Source organism: Syngnathus typhle, linkage group LG8 (assembly GCF_033458585.1).
Source record: "Syngnathus typhle isolate RoL2023-S1 ecotype Sweden linkage group LG8, RoL_Styp_1.0, whole genome shotgun sequence".
NCBI classification, from domain to species: Eukaryota; Metazoa; Chordata; class Actinopteri; order Syngnathiformes; family Syngnathidae; genus Syngnathus; species Syngnathus typhle.
The window spans coordinates 3,132,022-3,154,436 of record NC_083745.1 but is presented as its reverse complement, the minus strand read 5'-3'; the positions used below and the strand labels follow the sequence as shown (position 1 = coordinate 3,154,436).

Genomic DNA, 22,415 nt, shown 5'->3' with positions numbered 1-22,415 from the left:
TAGTGACGCATGTGTACACCATATTTTTGTTTTTGCATGAACGGAGTTTCCTGATTAAGATCGTAAGGTCGAGTGCTCAATTAACGCGGACAAGATGTCCCACAAAAACGTGTCCGTGTGTGGTGGAAGTCCAACGAGATAAGTAATTTGTCAGGTATACAAATGTGTTTATTATATATAATACACATTCTCTGAAAAGCTCGGGCTTTTTTGGTTTATCAGTGAACACAAAAGAATGTCTAAGGAACACTTTTAGTCATATGTGCATTTGTTTATATTAGTAGTAAACCATATTAATTTCCCCACACGTGACATTCCTATCTGATCAACCTTTATCTTCAAATCAAAAATAACATCTTAAAACATAACAGGGAGAGGCGCCTGTGCTTGGAGCGCTGCACATAAACTCATTGACTTTTAGCTTCCAACCACAAGGTATGCATTGTATTTAACAAACATGTCAAATTGGTTTAGATGAGATGTTAACCTTGAACAGAGCAAAGCTTGTGCTGTAGTTTAGTACGGCTATTGTTTCTTTACATAATGTGGAAAAAAAAATTAGAGGGGTCTGTAATTGTAAAATTGGATTTTACAGATTATTTTGTATTTATGGTCCAAAATCAAAGCAAAAATAAACTCCCGCTATGTAGACGGGGTCTTAACCATAAACATAATTACCAAAGTTTCAAAATTGGCACGATTGTTAATAAATATCACATAAATTAATTCATGATTCTGCAATTCACTGAATTCGTCAACGCATTTCACATTCACCACTGCACACTCAACATATCTGGTCAAAATGTGCAAGGTAACGTTACCAAATTAGGTTTTTTTAACTTAGCGATTTAACCTCAAATGTTCCAATACGACTCATGATCAAGTTGAACGATCAGGTACTCGAAACAGTACCTGCTAGAAACGTGTCACTACTGTGCAGCGGAAAAGGACAAACATGAATCTCAATAAACCAGCCCGATATCATTCCGTCGTTATTGATTTGGTATGGGAATGAAACTTATTGCCTGTCTCTCTCCTAATCATCATCACCATCATAATAAAGTCCAACTTAGCCATTTTTAGCGCTTCCGTCGCCCGTCCGATGCACGCGGGCCGCTATCATCTCTTTGGACGCCATCTTGCGTTCGCTGGCCAGACGCAGGAAGCACATGAGGTTGATGAAGGCAGTGGTGAGGTTGAGCCTGCAGCCGAATTCGCTGGTGGCATAGTCGAAAGGGAACGTGTGGTGGTAGTTATGGAAGCCTTCCCCTGGGAAAGAGACAAAGAGAGTCAAAAACGCTGACTCAAGCTAGCCACGTTCACAACAAAGCAGTTGTTTGGCTAATTGTGAACAATTCTTCAAAGTGTTCTACCAAGTGCTCATTTCGGGCATTTTATTGCTTCTCCCGGCCGGTTATTATCAAATTGAAGTTTTAAAAAAAGAGAACATGTTGTGTATGGCAATATAGCTTTGCCATAATTGCTAGCTTGATGCTAACGCACACTACAAAATGCCATATAAAAGATTACATTTAATATACACGACGCTCAATGACATCAGGATTTTCCCCCATCCTTGATTGGTTGTTTCAGGCAACTTCAGAGTAAAAAAAAAAACCCCAAAAACCAAATCTAATTGACAGCGTTCTCCTACCTATGGCGCTGAAGGCCACAAAGTTGTTCTCCCTGGGGTTGATGGTGTGATCGTATGGCCTGTTGCCCCACATGTGCGCGGCGCTGTTGACCAGCCAAGTGGCGTTGAGTCCGACGGCGTACCTCAGCAACCCGGGCAGGAAGTAACCCACTAGGAGGGACTCGCCCCAGAAGTACCAGGGCACCAACATTGGCACCAGGAAGCACAAGATCAACACGGAGAGCTTGTAGTGCCTGAAATCAACAAACATCACGTTCTGAGTACAGAAGGAAAGTGCTTGTTGCTAGGCAGAAAAGAGCATCTGACAGGCTTTACCTTCGTTGAAACATGACTACTTTATCGGCCTTCAGATCTGACAGATCCAGTTTTCGGCCCTTCTCTGTGACGTCAGGGTGCTTGCGAACCAGCAGCCAGCCGACGTGCGAGAAAAAGAAGCCCCGCTTGGCATTGTGCGGGTCGGCGTCCGTCTCCGAATACTTGTGATGGACGCGGTGGTCCCTCGCCCACTCGTAAATGTCGTTCTGAGCACGGGAATCATTTGGGATACCAAACACCAGCGTTAATTCAAAGTTTTCAAATTCTTTTGGGGCAGCGCAGTTAAGAGAAAAAAAGGCAGAAATGGATCTACAGTGTTTGCGTAGTTGCGTCATGTGTGTTTAAAGTCAAATTTATACCTGGAAGGCCATGGAGTTGGCAAGAGCCAGGAATACCCTGAGGGGCGTTGACGCCTTGTAGGTTCTGTGGCTCCATAACCTGTGTGCACCTGCCGTCACGCCCAGAGCGCTGAAGAAGAAGCACGCGGCAGCTGGTGGGAAGAGAAATGTGTCACTATTGGACCGACCTTTGGGACTGATTGTGAGGTCAGGTGTGCAGTTTGTTGTTGTCTGCTCGCAGCGGGCACAAGGGACCTTCTGGCAGCCGAAGACAAATTGTCACGCGGCTCACAATGGAATGTCTATGGGAGAGCCGATTGTGCTTTGTCTTCCACTGTGCAATAATATGCAGCCCAGCATTGCAAAAGACAAGCGGTGGGGAGGGGAGGGGGAGCAGGCGAGGGACAAAGTGAAGACTGTTGAGGAATTTGTGAAATTCAACCACAGTTAAATCATCTTAGTGATGCAAATAATGGGGTCCATTTTTGGCATTGAAATCCGTTACCGCTCCACCAAAACAGCACCGAATTGCATAAAACGTAACAAAACATAACTAAATATAAATATGTATGTACTGTAATATTTGTGTTGGTTGTGTGCCTTTAAAGAGTGTGGCCTCGTGAGTGTCATCAGGAACTGGGGTCAAGAAGTTTGCGTGTGAGCATCTGTGCAGAAGTTGTGGCCTACAGCAGCTCCACGGGAGGGTTATCATTTTAAATTATTAAAACACTTTAACACGTGAATGTGTTTGAACAAACCATCTTTAAATAGTTTGTCCCACTGTGGGCCCAAAATTATGGTGCAATTCAACTCCAGTCCTGCAGATGGCAGTAATGTACTTCACAAAGTTGTTGCAATAAATAAAGCCACCCCAAACACACACTTACACAAATTCCATCAAGGTAATATATTTTGAAAAAAAAAAAGTTTGGGGGATCTTAACACTTTAACACGTGAATGTGTTTGAACAAACCATCTATAAATAGTTTGCCCCACTGTGGGCCAAAAATTATGGTGCAATTCAACTCCAGTCCTGCAGATGGCAGTAATGTACTTCACAAAGTTGTTGCAATAAATAAAGCCACCCCAAACACACACATACACAAATTCCATCAAGGTAATATATTTAGAGAAAAAAAAAGTTTGGGGGATCTGAGTTAAATAATTTTGCTCACTTTGCATAATACTGCTTCCACAAGATGAAAACACAATCAAATACACGATTGCATCCTTGTCAGAGGTCACGAGAAAAAAAAAATTATATTAATTAGTTATGTTTGGAAATTCCCCTTGATGTTAGGGCAAGAAAAAGTTCTGCATTTTAAATAGTGTCACGTTTACTGTAGATTTATTAAGAACGATTATGAACGAAAAAAAAAATAAACAATTGCGTACTTACTCCAGGCAAGCGTGAGTGCGTCAGCTGTCGGGATGAGGAAGACTCCGTAGAGAGCGCCGGCGTGCAGAATCGCCATGAGCCAGATGTTTCTCCACACCAGCGTCCTGGGTGGCTTGGGACCGACTTTCTCCACATAAGTATCGTCAAACACATCCTCCGTGAACGTGCTTGTGCTCTTGCCACGAAGGCTGCTCTCGGCCATTTGGCTGCAGAGGTCTCGCAAACGACAGTTGGCAAAGCACCGGCCGCGCCCACAGCTATCAAAAAACAGTTTGATTTACATTTACAGCAAGAGTCGGCTTTGATATACGTGTGTGCCATTGCTCACTGTGCAGAGATCCAAAGGAGGTCCAGAAGGGGAATGACGCCTCAATGAATGAAGTCCTATTTATCATGCTGTGTGCGCGCGTGTGGAGAGTCGCCAATGTCCTATTGGTTCATTTCTTATCTGATGTTATATGACTGTGTGGTTTGGCATTAGATTTAGAACAGTCAACAAGACTTTCACGTGTTAATCTTAACCGCGAAGACTATGAGGCGCTATTAAAAAGCGGTCGGAAGTCAAAATAAACAAAATTGAAACCTGAATGGCTGTTTTTAGCAGAGGGAGTCTGGCTCCCCCTGGTGGCTTACGCCGCGTCGAGGGTTAGTAATTTTCTCGAAACGAACTCAAAACTTTTAAATGAGTCCAGGTGTTCAATATTTAAGTACTTTAATATATTTTTATTTTAAAAAAATACTTATAGAATTGAAATAAAATGGATTATTAACCATTAATCAACGTGACGACGTTTGGGAACCAGCGGTTGACGTCACCGTTTCCATGGCAACCGTCAAGCGTCACTACCACCCTGCACTCTCCACGAGTGCGCAGCAATTCTTTTCCGCTCCTGGTAGACGTAACAAAAAGCCCCCTTTTTGCTACAACCCTGCACGTTTGCAATGGGGAGTTGTTTATGTTTATGGAGCACAATAATCATAAACGCGTGCATCTGCCGCCTGCGCGTGCCGTAGCGGAGCTGGGACGCGTCCAAGCCGGGAGGAGAGCAGCCGCAGCCACCGCTGACTTGTGGAGCCAACATGGCTGAGGACGACAGCGAGTGGGTGGTGGAGAGCATCGTGGGCTACCTGGGAAGTCCCGAGTGGGTCATTCCAGTCACGGATTTCATGGAGCACAAATGCACAGGTGAGCTTTCCCACCAATAAAGACACACTGGGTTCGTCTTCTGAGCTTTGTTTATGTTAGCACGGGAGCATCGCTAGCCTCCATTGTGCCTCCAGCCAATCAAGCTAGTAAATATTGCGGGTGGAGCGACGTTTTGCATTGTATTTCAAAATGTAAAAAAACAGTTAACTGAATTATCACGAAGCCAATAAACAGATAAAGATGATTCAATATTGAAAATAAGCATGAAAATGTAAGCGTCATTAGCTACTTCTCGTAGCCTCCATTTGGACTCCATGGCTAAAGCTGATGCTAACGTTGTGCAGCTTCATTTTCCGAATGGTAATTTGTTTTGGCAACGAAAAGTAAATGCATTTACTGACATTCCAGGGGTGGGCAATTCCGGTGTTCCTGTGTGTTATATAGGTCTCCATGCTGCAAAACAAATGATCAGGATTGTTATTTATCTTCTGCAGACCTTGCCGATTATCTGACCACCTTAACCTGTAATGCAATTCAATACCGGGCATTTTTTTCCCGAAGCCACGATAGAAACACGAGTGATTAAAAACTTGCTAACATATACAGACTTGCACATGTTAACATTAATTGTCATTAAAGATTTTAAATGATTTTCCCCAAAATATGCAAAATGCAACGTTGACTTTTAACAAAAAATGTGACTAAAGATCGACCTTGACTAATCTACATGTTTTATTTCAGTGTTTGACGATGAAGATGAAAATAAGTTAGCGTACACGGAAATCCATCAGCAGTATAAAAAGTTGGTGAGTAAAGCTGTTCTTTATATGCCAACAATTACCAAAATAAACATGAAATTAAAAAGAATATGTAGGCACAATTTAAAAAAATATATATATAATATAAATGAAATACTGTGTTATATGAATAATATCAAAATTCCTTGGGTACATTTTTTTCAAATTTAAACGTCTCTAGAATCTAAATGATAAAATAAATGTTTCGTCAATTGAAAAAATCCATTTTCTACATTATTCATCATGTTTTGTTTTTGCAGGTTGAGAAGCTATTGGAGAATTACATGCAGGAGGTGGGCATCAACGAGCAGCAGTTTTTGGATGCGTGCACCTCCCCCTTTGCCAAGTCCAAAACAGTGCAGGTACGCCAGACTCACCCAAAACCTGAAAAGCTGCAAAAGTTCCAATAATAGGGCAAAGTAGAAATACTGACCACTTGACTTTTGATTTGGCTTCAGTCTGTGTTCCAACCCGTCCTGGCCACAGATGACTTCCAAATTTTCCGCTCGCTGATGGTCCAGAAGAACATGGAGCTCCAGCTTCAGGCCCTCCGGGTCATCAAAGAGAGGAATGGTACATTTGGTGTTGCACACTTTTACTGTAGCAACACACACATCATTGCTAATAAATCAGTTTGTTGGCAAGAGGGCGATAAATTACAGAGAAAAACATGCACATAATCATAACAAATATGGCTGCGAAACTATCACGTCCCTCCATCTACCAGGGGCGCTTCCCGATTGCTTGACTGACGGTGAGGACGTGATGACGGAGCTGCAGCAGCAAGAGATGAAGATCCTACAGGAAGTCCTCAAGTAAGCTTTCAAGCAAGAGAAATATCAATTTAATCGTAAATCAATGTTGCCCCCCCCCCAAAAAAAAAATTAGACGCTAAATCAAATAAACTTATTACACATTTATACACGTGTAATGATCTCTTGTAAGTTGCTGGCGTGCTCTCCTAATGGAATTTAGTCAGCGGCATCGACATTGACCCAAAAGAGAAGTCCGCTTTAAGCTACTTAGGCTCAGGCTAATTTCAATCTGAGCCATTGACTCTTGTAGCAAACTGCTACTATACTATTTTTATCCACTTTGTCCTACCTGGATGCATGTAAGATCCTCACTTGGGGGGGGGGTCGCCAAATCCAAAATGCAAGCGAATAGTTTTTTCACTTAAGTATTTTCATCTCCACACAAGCCTGAGAGTTCTTGACGTTGTGCTACCTCCGTCAGAAAGTCCAAAGAGGAATACGAGGAAGAAATGTCGTGGAGGTTGCTGCTGGACGAGGAGCGTGCGTGTTCGACGTCCGCCAGCGAAATCCAAGATGTCGTCTCTGCCAAGGTCAAAGGCCAACATCATCAGACTATTGAATCTTATCTGCAGTGGATTGGATGGGTTTTTTTTTCTTCCCAACAGCCTGACCACATTGACGCAAACGCCCACAAAGCACAAAGGATGAATGGGAAGAGCGCAGCCCTGCAGTCCAATCAGGTTTGCTTTTAGTTCCACCCAAAAAAAAAAAGAAATTGCTCTCCAATTACTTAAAACAAATTTCTAGTTACTGATTTTTTTTTTTCCCGTGCAGGTCAATGGCAAAACATCAGAAACCGCCGAGAACAAGTTGGCAGTTGCAGCTGATGTGAAGCACGTGGAAAAAAGCAGCTCCTCCTCGTCATCTTTGACTCGCGCCCCCGGTAAAAGCCGCAACGTTTGCGGCGTACGTTGATGAACACGTGTATTAATGTGAGCGACCGGGTACGCAGGCGGAGTCAGTACCGTGGAGTCTCGGGTCCTCCCGCCCGTGAGAGCCCCCGTCAGCGCCGAGCAATCCTGGCTGGAGGAAGCGCGCAGGGAGGCCGGCTTCGCTCAGCCTTACACTGTGAGTACGCTGGGGTCGCTTCTTTAGGTACACCTTAAAAAAAAGTGAGTAATTCTGACAACGTTGACTTCTCAGGAGCTGTCAGCATCTCAGCAGGAGCATCTCCAGCAGAGGGCGGCCTACTTACGTGAGCAGCGCGACAAGCTCCACGCTCTGAAAAAGGAGCGAACCGCCAAGCAGACGCCCGAGCAGGAGGCACCTTGCGCTCCCTCCTCGCCCGCGCCTCCTCCACCATCAGTGAGTCCTCTAAGACACTACTACGCTGGGCGCCGCTGATTTTGAAGTTTTTTTTTGTTTTATCTTCCTCCAGATTTCGACGGAGGAGCGCAAGAAGTTGCAGAAGAGAAAACATCTGGCAGATAAGCTGAAGGAGGAAGTCATCAAGAAATGAGCTCCGTGTGCAGTATGAATGCAATCACGTGTATTTATTTTCTTACCAATGGGGATGCTCACCTTCGTTCTCCTGTTAGACGCAGTAGCCTCACAGAGATCTTCCCGGATGAGAGACGAGCCGCTCTGCCGCTTTCTGCGGTAGAACCGGCCGGGTTTTAGTGGCTTGGACCCGCAAATGTGGTCGTTTCGGCTTGAGCGTATTCAGAGTGATTTGGGGTCAGAATGGGCTGGTAAAAAGCCAGCTTAGATGGCAGTGCCGTATTGTTATTATTATTTTGTAATTTTTTTTTTTTAAACCACAAAACACAGCGCGTGACCATCAAGGAAGAAATGTTTGGCAACAAAGATGAGGCGAGTGTATTAATATTGTAAAGGCCGTTAGAAATTCGAAATTATTGTTGAGTCATTTCTGTCCCCGCTGAAATATACTGTACTTTGCTGCTGGCTTATATGTGGACTGTGTGAAAGCAGTTAGTGACGTACAAAAAGATTTTTTTTTTTTTTAAGTGCCGCATGTTTGTCAAGCTTTTCCGGACCTGCCGATGTTATCGCGTCCCTAAAACAACAGTGTGAATTGCATGTAGCCAAATGCAAAAGTACGTCTGCATCGCGCTCCCGCAGTAGCTGCCAACCGTGTCTCAATGTTGTAAAACTAGTGCTATGGCGCATACCTTTTCATGCAAAATATGGAGCCACCGGCATGGCAATGTACAGAAGTTTGGAGAAGTCACGATGCCGCATGCAATATTCGATATACTGTGCTCGTGAATTAATCACCCATTTGTAGACCGTGTTATGTTTGTCTTTTTTCCGTGCTTCCAATACAGGAGGGTTGCCAGAGATTTGGCTAATTCGTCGCTCAGTAACAAATGAGACTCCATTCAGTGTTTGTACAAAAAATGTATCTAATGAGATTGAAATTCAATTCGAGCTACAAAGTGGTCAAAGGAATCAACAGTTGCTTTTAAATTACTGTAATCCTCTTGCACATTAAATGTGGACTTAGCAGTGTTAGCTTCCAGTCCTTTTTCCGCGAGCGGCCAGTCAAGCGTCCTAACTCCTAGAAGGGGAAGGAGGGGGGGGTGTTGTGAGGAAGGGGTTCAGGAGCGGGGGCTAGTCCTGCTAGCCTGACTGGCCTGTGGCACAGTTCTTTCGCCGACGGCCTCCATTTAGTCAACCACTGAGGCGCTACCCTTCGGCCTTCTGTTGCTAGAACAACAATCCGATACGGGGAAGGGCCTTGGCACGATGGCGTGATGAGGAAGAGGACCAGGAGAGGGTTAAAGGTTAGCGAGGGTCTGGAGAAGGAGGTGGTCCAAACAATTCTGAAGAAAGAGAGACGGTGCCAGACTTTCAGGCTGTTAAGAGCTGAGACGGGGGCGCTTCCTGGGGGATTGCTCCTCTTCCTCTTCTTCGTCTTCCTCATCTTCGTCCTCGTCGTCGGGGTAGTCCACCAATCCCACCAGAGGGGCCTAGCAGACGAGAAATGGGATCACAACCTGACCCGCATTGTGCTCAATGTGGTTTTGTCTTCACGGAGTGCAGCTAGTTGACCAACTTGCTTTTGGTAATTTATTCAGACAGTTCATTTATCCAAGAATATAGTTGTGATTACCTTGACCACCGGCGAGGCGGGAAGTGCGACCGTCTTGACCGAGGCCGCCGAGCTGTTGTTGGGCGTGGCGGGGGGCGAGGTGGGGGGTAGCGCCGCGACTTTGCCATTGTTAGCGCCGTTAGTTGCGCCTGCTGAGACGAGGGCAGCGCTAGCTCAACTCGGACGACGGCGTACTGGTGGTTATCCCCAAAAAGCCAGAAGGGGCGTTTTTACCTTTTTTGGCCTCCATGTACTTGCCGTAGCCGTCGGAGTAATCATCTTCCATGCGGCTCTTGTCCACCGCCTCTGCCTCGTCGTCGTCCTCGTCTTCATTGAACCACAACTCTTCGTCGTCATCCATTGAGCGAGCCTCTCGTCGGTATCTAAACATTTTTTTAATTATTTTAATTATATTTAATCTGGTTATTATACTTGCCGTCAGCCGGTATGTGCTAACCTGGTGAGTTTATGGCTCTGCCTATCTTTCTCCTGCTCGTATCGTCCCTTCAGCCCCTTGAAGGTCTGCACGTACTCGATGGGCTCAAGTGCTTTGTAGAAGTTCTCCACAATGTGCGCGATGAGGGTCTTGATATCCTCCTGCAAACGAAACACGCCACACTTCAATCTACAAGTCACGCGAAGCTTTTTGTATGTGCGTTTAAACCGCGACGCACCACTCTGATGAACTCGAAGAGCTCGACGATGGCCGAGTTGAGGAGGTTGTATCGTGTGCCGTTGTCCAGCAGCGCGTTGATGACCGGCTCAAAGAGGTTCCCTTTGATGATGTAGCGGTTGTAGTACTCGTCCTTCAGGCCAATGATCCGCCGCATGAAACGCAACGCGCCTTGGGACGTGCGCAAAACCACTTAGTGGCCATCATGCTGTGTGTGTGTGTGTGTGTGTGTGCATGCGTGTTGTTTGTTGGCGTGTGCGCTTACAGAGAGCGAGGAAGGTGTGCTTGGAGTTCATGAGCACAAGGACTCTCCGCAGCAGGTCTTTGTTCATAATGTAGGTCTTAATGTGGTAGGTGTGATGCTCCACACAGAAGGTCAGCAGCTCCAGGATCAGAGCAAGCAGTTGGGCCGTCTGAAAGTTGTCTACAGGGGGGGGGGGGAATGGGGAAAAAAAGACAACATGAGCAATTACAATAATATTTCCCTCTCTGGGTAAAAAAAAAAAAAAAACGTTTCTAACCTGGACACACAGGGTTGATCTTGGTGGCTGCCTCTTGAAAATCTTTTGAGGAGAATAGCGAGTCAGGACCTCCAATTGTCACAGGCGCTACGATGAGTGTGGGACGTCTGCAGCCAGCCAGCTCACCTTTTGAGTTCTTGTCATGCGCCGTGTTGGCCAGCAGAGGTGCCGTTAAAACTTGCATGCAGTACTTGTAGAAGAAACTCAAGAACTCGGTCTTTTCCGTTTTCTGCGGGAAGAGACGAGAATGCGGGCGACGTCGTCGACAGGGAGGCAAAAAGCAGGCGAGCGCCAGTCGGGCTTACGTTGATGGACGCCAGCATGTTCTCCGGGTCGATGAGCGTCCGAAGCAGCCCCATCAGCTGGACGGCGCCGCCCAGCTCGGGGTCCGAGTCGCAGATCATCTGCTTGATCACCACGTTGATGAGCAGCACGTCCTGGAAACCCAAAATGTGAGACACATGACATCTTCCACGACATACTAGTGTCCCGAGAAGCTTCTTTTTTGTCTTTCCAACACCGCGAAGGATTTGCGTACGTCGTCAGTCTGTTGTAGTTCCTGCATGACAAACTCTCGCACCATAGAGGGGCTGAATTCCACCAGGTAGGAGAAGATGTCCGTAGCTGCCGCCCTCACCTGTAGGTCATCCATGCCCTGAGAAGGGGAAACAAAATATTGGTGTCCGTTTCGACACCCGGCACGGGACCTTGCTCACCATGACTATTTCCAGCGCAGGTAAGATGCCGAGATTGGCCAGCGTCTTGAAGAAAGCGTCCCGGTTTTGGGGCTGCAACGTCTGCGAGAAAGCGCAGAACTCCTTGACAAAGTTCACCTGAGGACAAAGAACCAAAAAGAAAAACCCACACCATTCAAAGGACTGGTTTCATGGAGGCTAGGAGATATCAATGTTGGACTTTGTTTCAGTTTGGCACCAGTTGCGATCAGCTGACATCGTAAGCGAGCCTTAAGAATAACGACTTTCTGTTAATGGTGTGTGTGTGTGCACCTCACACATAATACACAAAGTCACTGCTAAGTTCAGCAAGCGGCGGTAAAATTAGCGGCATTTTTTTTTTTTTTTGCAGTGCGTAAATATGCATGTGAATGGTTTACAAGTTCTACATTATTGATGCTAGTTTTGTTAGCCCGACTATGGCGTTTCCCATTACGTGCTAGCATCAAGCTAGCGGACTTTCAGGAGACAAAATGATCTAGTTTGGTTAACTTTAACTGGGAGGGGTAAAATAAAAATACCTCATTGGTAATTTTTTTAAAGAATTGTTTACTATCTACTCAACGGCGCTTGTTAGTCGAGGCATCACTATACTTAAAAAAAAAAAGGCAATAGGCAGAAATGAAATGAAAATAAAACTGCAGTGAATGTTCCAAAAGGACTAAACTGCGCCAAATAGAATGAATGAAAAGAACTCCGTTGGACTCACAAGCTCTCGCCTTTTACTGTCGTCTGTGCCTTCATCTGTGAGCTGTGCAAAAACCTCAGTGAGGAACTTCTCGTCCTCCTGTGGTGAAGGAAAAAAAATATATATATATCACGAAACAGACAACTAACCCAGGGGGTGCCAACAAGTTTGTCCGCACGACATGAATCGTAGCAAAATAAATGGTTCATACCTGCAACATACTGACAATCTCCACCTTGTTGAAGAAGATGAAGGAATTGAGCGTGGAGAGGAAGTTCTCCTCAAAGACGGACGGCGTAGGCAGGATGATGTCCTGGATGTACTGCACGCGGTACGTCTGGTGAATTTTCTGCCTCAGCTCAGAGTCCGTGATGGGGATCACCTCCTTGAACTTGGCCGTCTTGGTCAAGAACTCGCGATGGCGCTTGGGCTGCACCAGCGCCGGGTCGTACTCCAGGCAGCCGACCACATCCATGATGCAGTCGTCGGAGAACATCACCTCGAAGAGGGCCGCCTTGTTGAGGAAGAGGACACCGCGAACGATCTCGTACAGGTGGTGCAGGCCCTCCCGGTTGTCCAGGTCCTCGCACACCCGGAAGAGGCCTAGCAGTTTCTTGAGGTAGTCCTCGCTCATGAGGGCCAAGGCCAGTTTTTCCCGCCGGATGGGCGACGAGAGCACCGACGTCACCAGGTCGGCTATCTCCTCCAGGCAGCTGAGCTCGCAGTGCGGGAGCTCCACCAGGTGGCTCGTCTCCGGGATCTCCTCGAAACGCTCCTCCTCGGACTCGTCGATGGGGTCCTGGGTGATGTCCAGGGCGGGGTCCTTCCCCTGCACCTGAATGAGGGTAGATCGCAGATCAATTGCGACAACTTCTTTAAGCCCAAACAATATTCCTGCCCGACTCCAGTTTACCTGACAAATTTTCTCCCAGATCTCATCGCAACCTGCTTTCTCCTGAAAACTCAAGGCCAGGTCATAATTATCCGCCTCCGACCATACGATCAGTGTGTCCTGTGCAAAGAAAGAAATCCTCATATCAAAGTAGCAATTGCTATTTCTAAAGGACACATCTGAGAATTTCTTATACATTTTCATTGTGATCACTTTTGGAAGTATAATTAGGACTTGCAATATTCTTGTAGGCATTTATAAACATTTTTAGGGAGCATATCTGAGTGTACTAGACAAGACTTACTCCATTATCGTAATTGGTAATGAACTGCTTGTGGCTTGGAATACAGAGTTGAGCACAGCTAAAGTTACTTAATAATAAATGACTGTAGACATAAAACAAAGCAGATATCCTTTTAATTGTCTTTGTGGCTGATCCAAAGGACAACTACACTTACCTGTTGTTTCTGATAAGCAGTGTTGGGGCTAATTTTCGATTCCAATAACACTGAGGCTGAAATGAGAGGTACAACATAATATTACAATGTGATTTGAAATTAATAAAAATGTTGAACGACTTTTACGGTGATTGATTCGCTTTTATGTCTCGAAGAAGACACAATGTAGACTGAGCATAGGACAAAAGGCGAGTGGACGTGTTAGTCACCATTACGTAGTGTGTTTCAATATAAACCAGGTAAGAATAGTAAGAGTGTAAAACAGCATGTCTAAAAATACGTGTAATTTCTATTTAAAAACAAAAAACAAAACAAAACAAAAAAACAAAGAGGCGACTCAAATACCCCCCCACGTTACGGAGCTCACGTCGAATGCTAGCGTGGCTATGCTACTACCACCACCAGACCGTGTTAGTGTGGAGTGAGGGGGGACTCACCGTCAGATTCAGCCCGAACAAGTAAAGATATTCCCTTGAGTCTTTCCACAAACGTCGACGAAACGTGCCCGGTGCCCCGGTCGTCCCACTGGCGGTCTTCGTTGAGCGTATAAACTTTCACCCGCCGCCGAGTGTCCGACATTGTGAACGGGGGAAGCTAGCAGGGTAAGCTAGCTGCGTGCTAACAAGCGAAGCGAAGAGCCTCGGTGTTTTCCTCCCTAGCCTGACAACTTTGTTGGAGTCCGCATGTTACACGGGACGGACGAGCCAAGTAGGGAGGGGGGGGTAAAAAGTATCCGCGGCGGCGACTGCTACTTCTTCGGCATGCTCTCCTCTCGGCCACGGCGCACAAGTCTAAAGACACCCCCCCCTCCCCTCCCCTTGTTGGAAGGAGGGGGGGGGGAGTACGAGGGGCGGGTTTGGGGGGGGGGGGGGGGGGCACAACACAACTCCCGCGGCCTCCCCGCTAACGTCCGTGGGGCGCCATCTTGTAATCCGATTTTGTGGGGGTTTTTTTTTTTTTTTGCTTGACGTCAGTCCCACAACTCCGATCTGCCGAAGGAACCCCAACACCACATAACTAAATTTCGTTACGCTTATACTGTGTGAAATGAAGAAAAAAAATTAACCTTTTGTAACAAACACATTCACAAACTTTTTACCTTTTTTAATCTCAAGAAACTAAACCATATCGACTACTTTTAATCAGTCAAATACTAAAATTAAACCAGTTCTTAACTTAAAACGGGTGTTTGCCCATTAGGAGGCAGTATAATGCGAAGAAGGGTATTCTACTACTAATTAATGCAAGTGACTCAATAGATTTTGTGTATTTTACAAAAATACAATATTATAGTGTGCTAGTTTCCTCCACAAACACTTTGGGGGAGTCTGGAATGGATGCACTGCATTTCCATGATATTTCTTTATATTTACATTTGTGGAAGTTCCCCAAATATAGCTGAATAACATGTTCGCAGTACAGAGCTATATTGATATTTTATTTACATAGGCCTCACATATAAGGCGATTGAAACACATTGTACTAGTCCTATTTTCAAAAAGTAGTGACATTTTACAACATCATGATCTTTCTTTGCCACGGAAAAAGAGCGCACACGTACAGCTTTCCACGGCAGTGCGTCCAAGTGTCACATCCAGCGATTGGGTTTTTACTTCTTCATGGTTCGACGTTGCTTGCAGCCGCCATGGAGATGCTCTGCTTCTCGCTCAGCGTTTTCACCACAGTGGCGGCGGGTGACTGGAGCACTTTGCGCGAGAGCCGCATCCTGCCGTCTGTGGGGTCCCGTCCGAAATACTTGACCTGGTGGAAAAAGGGGTCCCACTTTGTAAATTGGTTCAGTAGTGGGAAGAAAAAACAAGAACAACCTGGGTGATGCCAAACCTGAATCTGCTGGCCCACTTCTAACCCCAAAGCACTTGGATGTTTGATCTAATTTGGGGGAAGAACATGAGAAATATTTAAATGATGGTTTGACTCTCACGCCCATGCTGTCACTCCCAAAAATATGCACGCACCCTTTTGTGGTCCAACTGGGAATTGTGCAGCAGGACGGCGCTCATGTTGGGGTAAAGCTTCACCATGACGCCGATATCCCTGCGGCACAAAACAGTTGAGTTGTTAAGGAAATCAAAACTTTCACCCTTAAAGAGAAAAAAAACAAACAAAAAAAACAAGAATAAAGTTCCTGCATTCAACAGCTGACCTTATTTCAGTGATGGTGGCGGTGTAAATGGCGCCAAACTCCAGCTGCTGCTCTTGCTGCAAAATGAAGCAAAAGAATCAAACTTAATCATATTTTCGAATGAGTCCTTTGGAATTTTCTTGGATTCTGACGTGACATTTGGAGTAGGAGTTTAAAACAAACCCACTAAAGTCACTCACATCATCTTTGCAGATCTCACTGATGAACTCCTGTGCCTCACTCAGCGCTCCTGGCGTGGGAGCAAACACGGAGAAGGTCTCCTCGTCCACCTGACTGATGGTCACGCCTGGGAATGACACCAAACAATCACAACCTCCGGAACTTTTCACATTGGTTCCCGACTGTGGCCACAAAACCACGGCGTTACCCGTCTGGGCTTGTAACCGGCGAAGGTTGTATCCACCCGGGCCCACGAAGCGAGCCCGTCTGGACACGGGCACACGTACGTTCTCTGACAAAAATAAAATTAAAACACAATAATAAGAGAATATTACCTCATACAAACATAGTTCTACCCAACACTCACCGACAACCGGCCCGTTCTCTTTCCTACTCGTCTTGGGCTTTGCCAGACTCTTGTTCATGATGCCCAAGATTTCCCGCTTGGCCACTAAAATATCATTTTGAACCGATCAAAGCAGAAGGAAAAATGTCATGCCAGTTATTTCTTGGAGTTGAAACTTTCAAAGGACTGTCGTACCTGTGGCCTGCTGGATGGCCTCCATGACCACCTTGAGAGGCAGTCCTGGAATCTTCACGTCCGCCTGGAAGGTAAAGAACATGACTAGATTTCCTCAATAAGCCAATTCAACCATCTTCCAGAAACCTGCTTTGGCGTGTTTGGCCTCCATTACCTGTAACGCAGTGATGCCTTTGTTTGTTCCTGCCAATTTGAAATCCATATCTCCGAGGTAATCCTCGATTCCCTGCACGCAAACGACTTTTATTAAGCTCTCATAGCTCTTCCTCTGCAGCAAACGCCGAGCGCACGTTACCAGAATGTCCGTGAGCAGTCTGTAGTCTTGGATCTCTGAGGGCTTGTCAGGGTTGGATTTGGAGATGAGGCCCACGGCCACGCCGGCCACGGCTGACGAGATGGGTACGCCTAAGAAGAAAAGAAAAACAAAAACGGAAAGACGAAAAGAAAAAGTAAGGAGAGAGGACGTTTCTAACCAACTATCTTCTAGCCTGATGTGGACTACCTGCGTCCATGAGTGCCAGGCTGCCTGCACACGCTGAAGCCATGGATGACGAGCCTAACGAGTGAAATAACAAACAGCCGGTCAGTCAGTTTAGACCCCTAACCCCCCCCAGATCCCTCCTCACCGTTTGACTCCAGCACCTCAGCCGTGACCCTGATAGTGAAAGGAAAGTCTTTGGGGATGACAGGCCGCAGGGCTTTCTCGGCCAGGGCGCCTAATCAAAAGATGACGATAAACGACGTCCAGAATCAACATTTCTCCAAAATAGTTGCTCGTGTATCCGCTCTGCGATTAAGCGGCGACCGGTCTTGGGTGTAGAAAATGGAAATCGAGCTGATTAGCTCACCGTGTCCGAGCTCTCTCCTGTTGAGACCTCCCATCCTGCCGATCTCGTTGGTGGCATAGGGTGGGAACTGAAATGAAAATCACTGCATTAATGACTGAAGTTTCTTTAAAAAAAAAATAATCACTTACCTCATAATGAAGCATGAAATTTTTGTCCTTGATGCCACTACGGACAGAGAATGTAATCATTGAACATCCTGTGATTTGTTGCATGCTCTATTCTAAAGCTACAACGAGCCCAAGGTGTCACATTCCATCCTCACCTTAAAGCCGTAGTGATGATGTCCGCTTTAACGCTAGATTCCAGCGAATCAAACGTGACGCTACACAGGACCTACGAAAGGATCTCAATTTTAGGAGGTTTTCTTTTTTTCCCCCCCCCAACCTCACACACGGCGTACCTGCGTTTGTCCTCTCTGAAACAATGCGGAGCCATGAAGGGGTTTAAAGAGGTCCACCTCGCAGGAGATGTCTCTCAAGGCCGTTAACTCCCTGCCGTCACACCTATCGGCGCACAAACGAGTAGGATCTTCATAAATGTCAATTCGTCATCCGGTGTCACCAATTGCAAACGCGTACCTCTTGTATTCAGTGAGCGCTAAATTCCTAAAGATGTCCCTGCTCACAGTGTTGAAAGATTCGATGGCTTCAAAAGGTTCAGCTTGGGGAAATTTCTCTGAACAACACATTCCAATTGGAAATCTTAATCGTGACTCACAAAGAGTGTCAAGGATGACAACAGCGTCTTACCTTTGAGGTATTCCTCGGTTTCGAGGCGAATCTTGTTGATGGCGTCATCTCGGGAAATCTGCCGTGACAATATTGATATGAAAATAAGACGGAACAGGTTGATTTTGGACCTTACCTTATCATGGGAATAATCGGTGAAAACGGCGTAGATTTTCTCTGAGGCCGATCTGCGTGTATACAATAAAGAATAGATTTGTAAATATGATATCTGTATAACACCGCCCTCCAGTGGCCAAAGTCGTGAGTCTTACTGCCGCACGTGCGCCACCATGTCCGCAGGTGCCGAGAACATCTTGGGCGGCGTGCGCTTGGTGACTTTGAGCTCTCGCGCTAGCTGCTGGATGGCCAGGATGATCTGCTGCGCGTGCTTGACGCCCATCTTGACGGCGTGAGCAAAGTCCTGCTGCAGGACATTCTCGGCAGACGCCTCGATCATCACTGGCAACGGCACACGCGAAGCGGGTGAGGGATGCTGGACTGCTTGAATGAATGGCAACATTTCAAATTGGATGTGAATCGAACGCTCAACTGACCCACTTGACTGCTGGGGGCTCCTGCCACGATCATGTTGAGCGTGCTGGATGCCATCTCCGCTCTGGTGGGGTTGACCAGCAGCTCGCCGTCCACCAATCCCATACGCACGGCACCTGCATCGATATGGACATTCATTTGATTGAAAAATTTCCCTCACTGTTCCAAATGCGTTTAAAATACGGAATGTACGCCGCTCACCTATAGGTCCGTCCCACGGGATGTCCGACAGAGCAAGAGCAGCTGAGGCTTGAACCGAAAAGACAACATAATGTTTTGTTGTTGACTTCAAACGATTATTACAATAGGAACGTCCAGTGGAGGTTTCCATAATTACCTGCGTTGATAGCCAGCACTTCCGGATCGTTGACGCCATCCACAGCCAGCAAGTTGCACAAAATCTACAAAGAGACAGTATATAGTAATAGGCCACATTTAAAAGAAATGACAGCAGAAGTAGAACCAACCTGAGTGTCGTAAAAGTAACCGGATGGGAAAAGAGGTCGAATGGACCTGTCTGAACACAAGAAAACAAATCATTCATACCTGTCTTACACCTTTAATGAATCAACACGCTTGTGAAACCAAACGTTTCCATTTCAAATCATTTCCACCCATTGATATGAATTGAAATGCCAATAATTTGTTCCAAGAGGTTACCTATGAGTCTGCTGGTAAGTATCTCGTGGTCGGTGGTGCCTAGCTCTCGCCTCAAATAATTGGTAGGGATCCTGCCAGCGGCGGCCGCTTTCTGCCTATAGTCTACCTGTCAATCAATCAAACAGCGCATTTGAAGCATCCAAAGAGCAGAACATATTGGACATGTGCACAAATGTCGTACCACTAGAGGCATGAACTGAGAGGGAGATGGTTTGGTTTTGCTCACAGCTGTCACCATAACAGAGGTGTCACCCAGCTTGAAAAAAACACACACAATTATTACTCAAAGAAAATGTACAAATTGCAAGCCATTGTCGGGTGCAGCCAACAACACTGCGGCTCTGCTTTCCTTTTGGAATGATAGATGTTTTAGGTGCGTACCTGGACTACAGCAGAGCCATCTGCAAACTTGGCGAGCCTTCCTGAGGAGATCTCTAGCTTTCTGCAAGTCAAAAACATATGGGAATACATGGAACCGAATGTGAATAAAGTTACGTAGACTTATGGGTTCGCGTCTTCCCTTCATTTTCAGAGTGGCCGCCATAAAAGGATCTTAAAGTGACTTAATGTAGGGTTTAGTGATGCTCCATGTTCTGAGCACTTCCGAGGAAATCGAAACTAGGCTGAAATGAACTCACTTGTCTCCGAGGTCCACTCCCACACTTCGTACATTGCCGTGACTTTTATACACGCTCTGGTGGCACAGACGTACGCGGCATCGAGAAAACGAACGTCCAAGTTGCAGTAAACGCCTCATGGCTCAATTTGTAAAAGAGGAAATACGAGAAAGTAAGATAGAAATGGAAAGGCTACTTTACGCCGGAGATGTGCGCGCGGGGGCTTCCATGACAGTTAGTCACATGTGCGGAAGTACATCAAGAACAGAAGATTCTGATTGGATGTTGATGTTAAGTGTGTGCGCAGAAAAAGTGTCCGATCAGAAACAGCTACTGGAAAGAAAAGCACCGCTCAGTCCGTTTTATAAACTACTTTATCGTTAAATTTATAGGAACAAATACGAATATTACAATATGTTTTAAATTGTTTGAATAATCAGTTTTTGTAGTCGCGTAGTCTTTGTAGTGACAAAAGCAACTTACATGTAGTTATGATACAAGATAGTTTCCTCATTCAAAATTGAGGTTTAGACGCAGAGATTAAGTTAATCCGTGCAAATGAAGGGTCCTGTCACTTGTATAATGTATTACTAACTACATTGTAATTAACCATCTGGTTAGAACAGCGGGGATGCTGCCGTTGCTATAGCAACAGAGGAACCTTAGCAGCACATCTCTCCACATCCCAAATCTCTTTCACACATCTACGCACTCCATTTAATTGGAGGGTTCAAACACAAAGGCACAAGCACACACTTTTACACTATGTCCGATATATTTGAAACGATTGGAATACTTAACAAAATGAGTGCACTATTACTATTTATCCCCATTTGAAAATACATCTGTCAATACAGCTGTCATTTAATGAGAACAATCTAATACAGATAACTACCCTTGGATTCTTTCAAAATGGTTAAACAAAAGATGACGTGAAATCAAACAGGGGAAGTATTATTCATTTAAAATATTAAGCCCTCAACACTCTGAAAAACTTTAATTTTTGCACTTAAGTGCTACTCAATGATATATTTACATCTTCTTTCACTCTTATATTGAAAATAGAAAAGCTACCAAAAACATTTTTTTACATAAGAATCGAACCCCAAAAAAAACACTGACACAAATTTCTCTTAATTGATGAATTTTAATTACATCAAATGGGTTTATGTAAAAGTGGAAAAGGAGGGAAACTCATCATCGCCATAGCAACAACCCACATGGTTCACAGAATGTTTATATGTCGTGTATACGTGTGCTTATAGCAAGGTCTTCCAGAGTGCAAGATGACAAAAAAACTACTATGAAATTAATGTAGTGATCATTAAGATGGTACATTATTGTGGAAGTGTCCTTAACACACAGTCCAAAGTAGAGTCTACACACCCATGGTCAAATATCAGGCTCATTGTGAAGAGAACAAGTTAGCTCTAAAAATAATAATAATAGACTAACAAACTGCAGACTATGGCTTGTGCTGTATAACTTGACTACAAAAATGTCAGGAAAGGCCCGTTAGAACATCTCACGGTTAGTTGTGATCAATCAGAGGCACTTCAAATGGTGGCAGGAGTGTGCTGACTTAATTAACTGAATTTGAATATGATTGGTTCATTTGGAACACAGCCCCATCCCACTTGCATGAGGGTGTGCACATTTGTGCAAGCACATTTTTCAGTTGAGTTGTCCAGAAATTATTTATCTCAGTCTTATTTCTTTTACATCACAAAAAAATGGCATTTAAGCAGAGGTGTGTAGACTTTTCAGATTCACTGCGCGCACACAAATTCTCATGGCTTGTCCCAAAATCCCAACAAGAAGTGTTTTGATTGGTCCTCTGTTCGCTTGTATGCTTCCATCCTTGATTTAAATTCACATAAGACTTATCCGTTAAGGTGATGGGGGGGGGTCTGTGATTTAGCACGTGAATTGTCTTTACAAAGTAGTGCACATCACAACGGAAGAGAATTTGTTCCTTTTTTTACAAAAACTGGGCGCATCTTCGTCTGTTTCCTTGATTCAAGGAAGAAAAACAAAACAGAAGGAAGCCATTTTCTCCATAAACGGGCTGGGAGGGAACTAAACAAAATGGTGGGATTTTACAATCGTTTTTCCTTGCCGTCTGTCTACCAGGCTTCACACCTCCAAGACCACCTAGCGAGTCCCCGGCAAGCCAAGAAGATGGAGAAGAAGAACAAAAGTGGGAAGATGGAGAGAGAGCAGGTTAGAAACAACATGAGAGTAAAGTTCATCATCTCTCACAAATTAAATCAGGTCAAGGGGTTAAAGTTTTGGGAAAACTCAGTATTGGTAAGACACAGGAAAAAGTGAGAAGTTGATGGGAACAGCAGGAAAAGACAGGAAGCAGGAAGTAGTAGCCAGCCGGGAACTACATGCGTTGTCATGGCAACAAGGAGGCAGACAAGCAAAAAAATTAAAGGGTGGTTTGCGGGGAAGATGGGAGACACCGGTTACATCACGTGTGAGGTTCCCATGGCAACAAGCACCCCACCTTCCCTCCCATCCGAGCACGCGCTCGCTCGCTCGCTCACTCACCACGCGTGGGTGGGGCTTAGCACTCGCCACTTCTGCTTTTTGACTTTCTGCCCTCCACATCTGTGGAATAAAGCAACGTCGTTACACACACGTGCGCACAAGCG

The 22,415-nt window shown here is 45.4% G+C and overlaps 5 protein-coding genes across 7 annotated transcripts in view; 1 reads left to right on the top strand and 4 right to left on the bottom strand.

Annotated features, from left to right (window-relative positions):
• Positions 1 to 179: 179 nt before the first annotated feature.
• Positions 180 to 4,196, bottom strand: scdb (stearoyl-CoA desaturase b). The gene is made up of 6 exons (XM_061286154.1): positions 4,035 to 4,196; positions 3,707 to 3,963; positions 2,329 to 2,459; positions 1,970 to 2,175; positions 1,655 to 1,887; positions 180 to 1,269 (listed from the first exon to the last, which is right to left on the bottom strand). Exons 2-6 carry the CDS (start codon positions 3,906 to 3,908, stop codon positions 1,070 to 1,072), a joined length of 972 nt encoding a protein of 323 aa, XP_061142138.1. The 5' UTR covers positions 3,909 to 3,963; positions 4,035 to 4,196; the 3' UTR covers positions 180 to 1,069.
• A 337-nt stretch (positions 4,197 to 4,533) lies between these two features.
• Positions 4,534 to 8,940, top strand: cfap36 (cilia and flagella associated protein 36). Its single transcript, XM_061286151.1, has 11 exons — positions 4,534 to 4,892; positions 5,595 to 5,659; positions 5,911 to 6,012; positions 6,109 to 6,223; positions 6,378 to 6,465; positions 6,887 to 6,995; positions 7,071 to 7,145; positions 7,240 to 7,348; positions 7,418 to 7,533; positions 7,609 to 7,770; positions 7,844 to 8,940. The coding sequence occupies exons 1-11, from the start codon at positions 4,787 to 4,789 to the stop codon at positions 7,922 to 7,924; spliced, it is 1,128 nt and encodes a 375-aa protein (XP_061142135.1). The 5' UTR covers positions 4,534 to 4,786; the 3' UTR covers positions 7,925 to 8,940.
• LOC133158752 (serine/threonine-protein phosphatase 4 regulatory subunit 3-A-like) lies at positions 8,807 to 14,323 on the bottom strand. Of its 2 annotated transcripts, none has more exons than XM_061286146.1 (16): positions 13,924 to 14,323; positions 13,487 to 13,542; positions 13,050 to 13,148; positions 12,348 to 12,971; positions 12,158 to 12,235; positions 11,431 to 11,547; positions 11,253 to 11,369; positions 11,020 to 11,151; positions 10,841 to 10,943; positions 10,715 to 10,756; positions 10,459 to 10,617; positions 10,195 to 10,364; positions 9,978 to 10,117; positions 9,755 to 9,903; positions 9,542 to 9,672; positions 8,807 to 9,398 (listed from the first exon to the last, which is right to left on the bottom strand). In XM_061286146.1, exons 1-16 carry the CDS (start codon positions 14,063 to 14,065, stop codon positions 9,288 to 9,290), a joined length of 2,370 nt encoding a protein of 789 aa, XP_061142130.1. In that variant the 5' UTR covers positions 14,066 to 14,323; the 3' UTR covers positions 8,807 to 9,287. The 2 variants fall into 2 exon arrangements, with proteins under 2 accessions (XP_061142130.1, XP_061142132.1); XM_061286148.1 differs by having other exon boundaries at positions 9,542 to 9,669.
• Positions 14,324 to 14,903: 580 nt separating this feature from the next.
• Positions 14,904 to 19,999, bottom strand: LOC133158447 (polyribonucleotide nucleotidyltransferase 1, mitochondrial). Its single transcript, XM_061285662.1, has 28 exons — positions 19,777 to 19,999; positions 19,520 to 19,580; positions 19,320 to 19,394; positions 19,139 to 19,244; positions 18,946 to 18,995; positions 18,816 to 18,879; positions 18,680 to 18,727; positions 18,481 to 18,594; positions 18,199 to 18,385; positions 18,063 to 18,114; positions 17,948 to 18,005; positions 17,777 to 17,873; positions 17,599 to 17,701; positions 17,461 to 17,531; positions 17,327 to 17,363; positions 17,199 to 17,265; positions 16,977 to 17,066; positions 16,853 to 16,906; positions 16,646 to 16,755; positions 16,505 to 16,576; positions 16,351 to 16,414; positions 16,177 to 16,260; positions 16,018 to 16,101; positions 15,830 to 15,936; positions 15,651 to 15,706; positions 15,463 to 15,541; positions 15,329 to 15,376; positions 14,904 to 15,247 (listed from the first exon to the last, which is right to left on the bottom strand). The coding sequence occupies exons 1-28, from the start codon at positions 19,893 to 19,895 to the stop codon at positions 15,104 to 15,106; spliced, it is 2,301 nt and encodes a 766-aa protein (XP_061141646.1). The 5' UTR covers positions 19,896 to 19,999; the 3' UTR covers positions 14,904 to 15,103.
• An 883-nt stretch (positions 20,000 to 20,882) lies between these two features.
• The window catches only part of ccdc88ab (coiled-coil domain containing 88Ab), a 29,375-nt gene continuing 27,842 nt past the window's right edge, over positions 20,883 to 22,415 (bottom strand). The window contains exons 37-38 of one of the 2 annotated variants that reach the window (XM_061285191.1): positions 22,312 to 22,371; positions 20,883 to 21,909 (exon numbers count right to left, since the gene is read on the bottom strand). In XM_061285191.1, the coding sequence (XP_061141175.1) occupies positions 22,328 to 22,371 (44 nt within the window). In that variant the 3' untranslated portion in view covers positions 20,883 to 21,909; positions 22,312 to 22,327. Of the gene's footprint in view, positions 22,372 to 22,415 lie in introns of both variants that reach the window. The other variant, XM_061285190.1, reaches the window with a different exon arrangement.